Raw genomic sequence first — 9932 nt, 5'->3', positions numbered from 1 at the left:
GTGGGTGGGGGGATTTGTAGGGAAGGATGGCAGGGGAGGCATGGAGACAGAAGGAATGTAAAAAAGAACTGCTCACCTATGCCTTGTAGAGGTGGAAGAGCATGGCTATCTCAAGACTTACCAAGCTATATTGGGTGGTAGAGGAAATCATAACAAACAAAAGAGTTCCAGAATATAGAAGTGAAGATGGAAGGAAAAGCAGCAGCAGGCAGTGAAGCTGGGGCGGAGGTTAAAGGTATCCTAGATACTGTCACAAACGGAAAAAGTACTTTGTCCCATTTTCACGGTGAACAGATTGGAGATCCAGAACTGGAAATGAATGCTTCCTAAATAAGACCAAAACCCAAAGATGGATTGTGCTCAGATGTGTTTCATCCCAACAAACAAGCTGACTTAAAAGACCAGTCTGGCCAGCTCTTCAATGACTGACTCACCAGTTCTTCAGTGACTGAATTTCAAGATGAAGGAATCATACAGAAAATGGAAATTTGGGTCATTTGGTAAGGAAGAAGACAGAAAAGGAAAATGAGTGAGTAGAGACACTATCAGACAGGCCAAGACACAACATGAGCTATAACTAGGAAGGATTATCAAGCATAAGAAGGGATCATCTGTTAAGGACAAGGAGGAATGACAAGCCAAGGGAAGGATACAGTCCATTCCTGAAAGAAGGGGAAGGGAAAGGGGAGCTATTAAGAGATGTACCTGAAAATACATGAGCTGTGGAGGAATGGCATAGAATAAAGAATTCATATAAAAAGATAAATACGTTGAGCAGCTGTCTTCCCTACCATGTGCTCTCATTTTTTCTTGCTGCCAGAGAGCACTGATGTTTCTTATTTATTTCTAATTGCTGAGATACAGACTTCCACTGATGAGATAAATGTAGCTCAGTGATGCTGATCTTCCCCTTCTCTTCCCTCAGGGTGTCTCCCCAGCATCTAAGTCAAAGCCTTGTGAAAATGTCATCTCTCCATACCCCACACTGCCTCTGCAAACGCCGTCGGCTCTCAGCCCCCTTCCCAAGCCCAGCACATAGTGCCAGGAGCAGAGGCAGGGGCCAACCTGCCTGACTGTCAGGCGTTTGTCCTACTCCTGCACGGGGCGATGGCGCATCCACCAAAATCTGAGAGATTAGGTCGATAGAAGAGATGGAAAAGAAAGAGTGGAGAATGAGGTGAGTGGGGTGTGAGCTGGGAGGTCTGATGTAGGTTGTTGGCAGGGATCACAAGGGCAGAACAGTTACAGCTGGTATCTATGAAGCTGCTGTTTCAATTCAGGATGATGAGACATTACCTTTTTTCCTGTCCACTAATGCAGTTGTTCACCTTTACCTACAAAAGAAATGCAACCCTGCACTTTACCGGATTGTGCTCACTTCTGCAAAGCAAAATCCCTTGTTATTTGTGCTATGGTCTCTAAAAGGCACGCACAAAATGTGGATCGTGCAAATTTGACACACCTCAAGTTCTTCTATCTACCTAGAAATAACCTGTGTCATCACGCCTTTGCCGTCAGTGCAGACCGTGTACAAAGCCCCAGCGAAGCCCGGCGTCCTGGCTCGGGGGAAGCGGGTGAGCGCAGCGCGGCCGGGCGGAGGCGTGCGGCAGCAGCTGGGCTGGCGGCAGCACGCCGGAGGAAAAGCTACCAGGACAGAAAAGTCATTCTGGAACAAGTGTTTGCTTTCTGATTGTTTTTTGGAACAAAAGCTTGTCCAGAATAGATGAAAACCTGAGCGGAGAAGCCCAGCAGGACTCGGGCAGCAATGCGCTCTTGGTTCAGGGAGGGGCAGAGGAATAGCACATGCAGGATGATTTCTTTGCATCGTTCCCCTTGTTTAGCAAACACATTTCCAGATACCAGCGATACTGTTACCTGGCAGGAGCACTTCTCTAACCCCTCCAATCGTTCCTAATGGCCAGAACAAGTTTTCATCAAAAATACTGTCCCAGAACAATGTTTGTTTTCAAAATACAGCTCTGTTTGGCCGGCTGCACCATCTTCATCGGCTGGAGCGAGATAAAAGGGCCGATCGCTTGGCTGAGTAACTCGGATCTCTTCTCAAGGGGAGCAGCACATGGTCCAGAAGGAAGGCGAAGGGAACAGGTTTGCAGTTGTTCGTCTCGTGCTTTCTCTGTTCACTGTGCTCTGTGAGGTGAGGAGACAGGTCTGTCCACAGGGGAGAAGCCCAGGTAGTGAGAAAGCACCCAGTGTATCTCCTTGCAGCCAGAGGTAGGAGATTTGGGTTGGGACTAGTGATGTGAAGCAAACCCGTAGGGCAAGGGAATGGGATTTCTCATCATCCTGGTTCAATTTCCAAACTGCAGCCACTCTAAGGTCTCCTCTCAGGAGATTTTTCTCTGTGTGTATTGTTCAGTTTTGACCAAAAGGTATGTTTTGTTGCAGCTGCATTTTGCCTGAAAAACATGGAGTAGCTCTGGAAAGTGGATATGTTACTTAACCAGACTGAAAAAGGAGGATGCTTTCATTCTGCAGATAGGACGCCCTGTGATGGGGCTGTTTGATGAAAGCCAACAATGTAATTTAAAATTTGGAAATGTTAAAGGAAAAGTTATTTTGCAAATTACCTCCCTTACCCCTGTGTTACATTGCTAAAGCATCACTTGGAATATACCAACATTTTCAAAACAGTTTTTACTTAAGTGGAAGTGTCATCAAGAAACACGGGGTTCCTGAAGAAGTTTTAGTTTCAGTGAAATAATATTGTCTGATCTTAACCCATTCTGCTGTCCTGTTTCAAAACAAGAGGTATGTTAGGAAGGAGCACAGGGGTCTGTAGCTCTGTCCCTGATGTGGGCATCTGTGCCACTGTGAATGCCATTTAAACCATGGTCTCAGGGTTGTGGTTAATCAGGTCCATAAGTGAAAACAAACAAATCAGCTGGCACCACAGGAAGGTGCTTTTCTGTTTGATTTGTTATTTTCTGTTACTCATTTATCCATGCAACCTGCATGAGCTCTGGAGCTAAGCAAAACACATGATGTACATGACTGCAACACATCATGGCTGCCTGCTCTCCCACTGTAGCTTCTGGTGCAATGGAGGATACGTGAAGCCAGAAGCCAGGACCGAGCAAAGACCCACTGGGCTCCCTAACGCCAGAAGAGAGTTCTGCCAATTTTATACATGTCAAATTGGAGGAGTATGAGCCCACAGACTTCAGCACCAAGGATCTCATCCTAAAGAAAGCCAGAGGTCTGCACATGCAATCATCAAACCATCATCACCTTCTGTGGGCTGTTCCCAGTGCTGGACTGGCTTCCCCATTACAATGTCAAGATGCAATTGCTTGGGGATGTCATATATGGGCTCCTAGTGGGGATAGTTGCCATCCCTCAGTCCATCTCCTACTCCCTCTTAGCCAGCCAGGATCCCATCTACGGAATCTACACCAACTTCTTCTGCAATATCATCTACGTCACTATGGCCATGTCACGCCATAACTTCGTGGGCTCCTTTGGCGTCCTGTGCCTGATGACTGGGCAGTCTGTGAACCGGCATCTCCTGCTAGCAGGGTTCAGTGACAGCAATGCTGGCTCTTCGCTGGTGGGCAACTCAACCTCCTTCAGTAACGGGACGGGTGCCTGTGACAGGAGCTGCTACGCCATCACTGTGACCCTTTCCTTAAGCTTTCTGGTTGGTCTTTACCAGGTAAAAATATTTGCTGTTGTGCTGTTTCCTCTCTGTCCTTTCCCTGCTAGGAACTTCTCTGAGCTAAAGATCTCTATGGTCCAGTCTGTATTCACACTTAACAAGTCATGAGAAAACTTTCTTGACATGACTAGATCCTGACACCCTTGAATCAAATGTAGTGATTTAGAAACCCCCAAACATGGCTGAATGTGGAGTTTTGTTCCCCCCATGTGATAGGCCAGGTCGTTGGATGTGTCTGGAACATCCTTTAGGATCAGACACAGCAAGGGAGGAGAGGGAACAGCAAACCACCTCCCCGCCACCCTGGTCCTGGAGCTGGCCTGGATCCTGGTGCAGGTTCGAGTAGGTTTGGGGCTGGCAAGAACAGCCCTCAAGGACCCTGCCATCAGCAGGGGCTCGGTCTTTTCCAACCTTAGTGATTCTATGATTCTGTGATTCTAAGGCCATGCTCCCTGGCAATGTCCCCACTGCCTGGGCCTAGCTGCCACTGAGCAACTTCAGGCTCTTTCACTGGGACAACTACAATTCAGTGCATCGCACTGGTTTTATGCCACCGAGTGATACTCGCAGCCACTGTAATGCAGCTGCTGCCTGGAATTTCAGTGTTAGCGATGCTTATTGCTTGTAAGGGGACAGCAGCAGGGACCTTGTAGGCTTCTTTGTATGGCATCTCTAGCCACAGACCAGTCTTATAAGTAGCTCTCTAGTTTTCCATACCCCAGATTAACTACTGAAGACAAAGTCCTCTGCCTCACCCTGAACGCTCAGCAGACAGAATAGCCAGAGCTGCTAAAGTGGAAGCAAACTGACATAAATTGCCAGCCACCTCGCCCAGCCCTTTTCATTGATGGTAAAGCTATGTCTGACTTGCTTTTCAGATCCTGCTGGGGGTTTTACAGCTGGGCTTTGTGGCTGTCTACCTGTCTGAACCTCTTCTCGGTGGCTTTAGGACCGGCTCCAGCCTCACCATTATCACCTCCCAGATGAAGTATCTCCTGGGACTGAAAATACCTCGTCACGAAGGGGTGGGGTCCTTCATCCTGGCATGGATTGACCTTTTGAGATATATCCAGAACACCAACATCTGTGACCTGGTCACCAGCCTGGTTGCTTTAGCCATCATAGTGCCTGTCAAAGAGATCAATGACTGGTATAAGGAGAAGATGAAGGCCCCGTTCCCCATAGAGCTGCTGATGGTCATTGTAGCCACAGTAATGTCTTACTACTTTAACTGCGAAGAGTGTTACAAGTCTGCTGTTTGTGGGTATATCCCCACTGGTTTCAGGAAACCCACTCTACCAGGTATAAACCTGTTTTCCAGCCTGGCAGTTGATGCTGTGCCCATTGCTGTTACTGGCTTTGCCATGACTGTCTCCCTGGCGGCAATCTTTGGCAAAAAGCATGGCTACGCTGTCCGTGCCAAGCAAGAGATGATTGCCATTGGCATGTACAACCTGATCCCTTCTTTCTTCTACTACTTTGCCAGCTCTGCAGGCCTGACCAAGACTCTGCTGAAGGAGTCCACAGGGACTCAGACTCAGGTCTCCAGCCTGGTCACCTCCCTGGTGCTGCTGCTAGTGCTGCTGTGGATCGCCCCGCTCTTCTACCTGCTGCAGACTTCCATCCTGGAGGTGGTCACCATTGTCAACCTGCAGGGAGGTCTGAGGAAGGTCCATGACACACCCCACATGTGGCATCTCAGCAAGCTGGACATGGTGGTGTGGTGGACAACCATGCTGTCCTCCACACTGATCACCACAGATATTTGGCTCCTTGTGGGCATCTGCTTCGCTCTGCTCTGCATCATCTTCCGCATGCAGAGACCCAGGGCCATGCTCCTGGGCAAGGTCAGCAACACGGAAATCTGTGAGGACCAGTCCACTTACTTACAAGCAGCTCAGCAGTATTGCCAACATCAAAATCTTCCTCTTTGAGTCATCCCTCTACTATGACAACAAGGATTATTTCAAGACTGTTCTCTACCAGAAAACTGGGGTAAATCCTATCCTGCTGGCTGCTAAGCATCAGAGGGTGGAAGCTGAGGCAAATGCAGACACAGGCAACAGCAAGAGCTTTTTTGGCACCAGGTTCGGCTGCCTGAAACCTGCCAAGAAAAGGACTGAGAAGCCTCCAGCAGATGGCTGTCCTCCCTCTATAAATATGCACACCTTAATCCTTGACTGTGGGGCAATGCAGTTCGTAGATACTGTTGGTTTTTCCGTGCTAAAGGAGATACATCATGGCTACAAGGAGATTGGCATCCAGGTGCTCCTGGCCAACTGCAACCCTTCCATCCGCCACAGGTTCTGGGAGGGAGGCTGGGCTGGCGATACAGACAGTGGTGGTCACCTGGCTTTCCACAGCGTCCATGGTGCAGTGCAGTTTGCTGAACGGTGGTACCATGTGCAGCAGGAGGAGAGCAAGGAGAAGAAGGGTGCTGTCCTGAACCCTGACGACCTGAACATCCAGGCATCTTTGCAGACCTGTTTCTGAGGAATGATTTCTAATGGGGATGGGCTTGGTATGTACTTGAAAGCAGTTTTAATCTTTGTACCATCAGAGCATGCAAAAAAAACTTTGATCAACTGTCAGCAGCAGTCATGGGGTGAAAGGATTGGGGAAGGCATGGATTTCAGGAGAGACTGCCAACAGGTAAAAAATGAGGGGCCTTTCAAGGTCTGTCATGTCAGTAAAGAGCCTGGGTGGCTTTTAACCCCTTGCCTTTTTGGAAAGGGCTGTGAGAGCAAGTGATGCCATGCAGGGAGATGGGGCGCCGGCCTCCCACCAGCACCTCTGAACGAAACACCCCATGGCCGGGGTCACCCCGCCAGCACCGGCCGCCTCCCTGCTCTGCTCCCACACAGACACGTGTCTCGCGTGGGCACTGGGGGGCACGAGTGAGCCGCGCTGCGCAGCCCGAGCTGCAGTGGCAGTCACAGGAGGAGGTGATATCGGGGTTTTATCGGGGGTTTATCCCCAGAGGTCTGTGAGTGCCCCAGGCTTTATGCCTGAAAATCCCATTCCCCCTGGCACCCTGGCATTAACCACCTCCCGGTTGCCTTTTGGGGAGAGGGAGTGTGGAGGCGGGACGCTAAGGCAAGGGAGAGAGGAGCTGTAGGCAAGGTCTGCCGTCTGTTCCTCCGAGGAGCCCTGGAGATGCTTCCCGCCTCCCACGGCACAGCCCCAGCCTCCGGGGCCAGGCGTGAAGGTAAGCAGCTCCCCAGTGCTGTGCCTCGGGGCCCTGCAGCTCCGGGTGGGCACCCCTAGACAGGAAAGGGGCTGCAGCTGGCTGGGACCCACCAGGAAGGTTCACAAATGCAACTGGAGCTCATTACGTGAAGTTTCCTTCTATGTGCCACTTCAGTTTCCTATACTGGCCCAACGCAGAATGACTAGGGAGGGAGAGGATGCCAGCATCTCAGTCTCTGGAAAACTGGATTGTGAAGAAACGCGCACCCCAAGGCATCTTTGGGTGCCAGACAGCAAGGCCACTCACCCTCCTCCTGAGACGTGCAGCAGCAGGGCTTATGGCCTGATTGTACCAGGGATGAGAACCACCAGTCCTGCTCACTCCTTCACTCACTAATGCATATTCATCTTTTACCACCTTTATTTTGGACTGCCCTTCTCTCCCCCCAGCTACTCAAGAGTCAATGTGGGAAATGGATTGCAGAGGCTCATTTATTTAGCAAACACCCTACTGCATGGAGTTTAACAGCCCCTCAATGGCCACAAAACAGCAGCAACAAGCCCAGCAGCAGCAAAGCACTTCCCCTTCAGAACAAATAAAGAAGTTTCAGAAAACTGCTGGGAGTTTGTTCAGCTGATCATTCTTGCTCAGGCCCTGTGTGTGGCTCGGGACAGTCTGCCGCAGGGCAGGAGAGGTGCTTTCCCTTGCTGTTATTCACAGATGGGTTCACCTGACTTCCGTGGCTGAAATTACAGATTCCTGCCCCAAAAAAGGTATCTGAGATCACCGGCTGCTCTTCATAAACTGTAAACCAGGATCACCTGTGCCACGGCTCGCAATGGCCACGGTTCTCCTGGTGTTTGGCAGAACCTGTGCTGCCTCCCACACGCACGGCCAGATCCTGACTGCAGCTGGAGACCCGGCGCCGCCGCTGGTGGCAGCGGGGCAGGGCTGCCGCGCGCAGCGCCGGGGGCGTGCAGCCGGAGCGGCCTCGGCTCCGAAGCGGACACTGCTGGCTCTGCTGCTGCGTCCCGGGGTGAGTCCTTGCTCTGAGCTATGAGGCTGCCCAGTGCTGCCAAGTACCAGAATAGCTTTTCTTCCATGAACTCTATCTGTAAAAACACCTCCTATGTTGCATATTTAATATGTGACTCTTCCCCTGGCCTTATCCGAGAAGCGTGGCACCAAAGATACCCTGCTGCAGGGAACTCTAGCTTTGACAGCCTCTCCAGAGCCCAGGGACAGGAGACTTGTAAATAAAGTGCAGGGAAAAGGAAACATGCTGGCTCTGCTCAGGAAAATGTGTTCTTGTGGTCAAAAGACTAATTCAAATGGATGGATTAAAGAGCGTGGTATGCCCAGCTGCTTGCAGGTCCTTGGAGCAAGGCTGTGTCAGATGAAGCTAAACTGACTGAGAAGCCAGGACAAGTCTTGCAGGGCTGGACGGCCGGGCGTGCTCGGCGTGCCCGGGACATGGGCACGAGCCGGGCGCAGCTCGCGGGAGCTGCAGCACCTCTCCGAGGGTCCTCGCAGGCCATTGCAGCATGAGGCAACTCCCCAGGGAGGTTGCATCAGCCATGGAGCAATGAGTAATGGGGCAGTTTTGTGTCTGAACAGAAGAGAATCAGGAAGTCATTAGAGAAGAAAAGCCTTGCTACCTGCAAGGATTATGATCTTCCTTCCCCTTTGGAATAGCATTGCCATAATTTTCTTTATAAGACTGTTTATGGGGAAAATTAAATTGTTTTAGTTAGACTTTAGATGCATTTATGATGTCAGTGGGGTCATAAACCCACAGCAGGAAGTAAAACCAGTGCTGATAATTCCGGGGCACAGCCTGGTGCAAGATAGCACAGGTGAGATTACTGTCAGCACGACGGTTCCCACAGCCCTCTGCAATGGGAAATGGCTGTTCACGTGAGCAGTTCCTGCTCAGAGCTGTGAAAATGCCAAAGAGGCACCTGGCAATTTTTATGGGATGCCTTCCCTTGGGAAGGACAACCGAGGTGGCAACCTCCTTCCCTCTCCTCTCCAGCTGTGCTCTCGATGGCAGCCCTGGCACAGGCTGCTTGCCTGGGTCTCCCAGGCCATCAGCTCCAGCATCACCTTCCAGCCCACAAGTCAAATGTCCCGGTGACCCAGCGTTACTCTGTTCCCCACAGATCACCAAGGTGGCTCAAGGGTAATTGCTGGTTTTATATCTGTTCCTATGAAGAGGCCCTAGGTTGTAAATGACACTGAGTAGAGGTGAGGAAGGACAAATGGCAGAGTCCAAGGTCAGCTTACAATGAGTGTGATGGGAGATCAGGCTGACTTCTCACTGCCTGCGTCTGCCGGTGGAGGCAGATGTGAGCAGGAAGGGACCACAACAACTATGGCCAATTCCTGGTGATGAAAGGCTCCTGGTGAGGGCACAGGGCACTTGTCTGCCCCAGCACCCGGCTGCGACAGCCCGAATCCCCTTGTTTGCCAGAGAGCTTCAACATCTCAGCTGGGGACTGACCCACCACATCTCCCACCCCAGAGGACCTGCCGCTGTGTCCCGCTGCCGACAGGCTGCACCCCAGGGCATCTCGTGTGCCTTTCCCCTAAAGCTTCGCCAGCGGCCGAGGAAATGCCATGCAGCAGAAAGCAAATGTTATCCCTCCTGCTAAGCAGCTCACCTGTTATTCTCCTTCTCTCTCTCCCCCCTGCCTTGCTGTGGATCTATAAATACTCCAGGAGTGTGATAAATAGAGGATTGCTGCTAAGGCTTTGTCAGCTGCAGTTGGAGCTGACTGTGCAACTGTTAATTATGCCTCAGCAGCAGCTGGACAGGTTTAAATCCTTTTGATGCTTTGAAATGCTCCCTCTGGGGAAGTTTAAGGAATAAAGGTTGTCGTGGCTGATGGGTGTTTTCTTCCGCCTCTAGAAAGTGTACGAGACACTGATTGCTGCATGGGGGACTGTTCTCCTGGCTTCCACTGCCTGTTCCTGGAAACATGCTCTGTATAATGGCAAGAAGTTGTTTCTGCAGATCTATAACCGCAATAAAGCAGTCAGCGTGCTGCCAGCATGGCATAGAGT

The 9932-nt window shown here is 50.8% G+C and overlaps 1 protein-coding gene across 1 annotated transcript; it reads left to right on the top strand.

Annotated features, from left to right (window-relative positions):
* Positions 1-3008: 3008 nt before the first annotated feature.
* Positions 3009-6169, top strand: LOC309410111 (sulfate transporter-like; the record flags this gene model as incomplete). Its single annotated transcript, XM_082006450.1, is given in 6 exon segments — positions 3009-3049; positions 3051-3072; positions 3076-3212; positions 3214-3673; positions 4555-5559; positions 5561-6169. Coding segments are annotated over 6 exon segments (2274 nt in total).
* Between the last annotated feature and the right edge of the window lie 3763 nt (positions 6170-9932).

This window comes from Phaethon aethereus (assembly GCF_964289735.1).
Source record: "Phaethon aethereus genome assembly, chromosome: 14".
In the NCBI taxonomy this organism is placed as follows: domain Eukaryota; kingdom Metazoa; phylum Chordata; class Aves; order Phaethontiformes; family Phaethontidae; genus Phaethon; species Phaethon aethereus.
The sequence above is the reverse complement of the archived record's forward strand: the minus strand, read 5'-3'. Positions and strand labels throughout refer to the sequence as shown.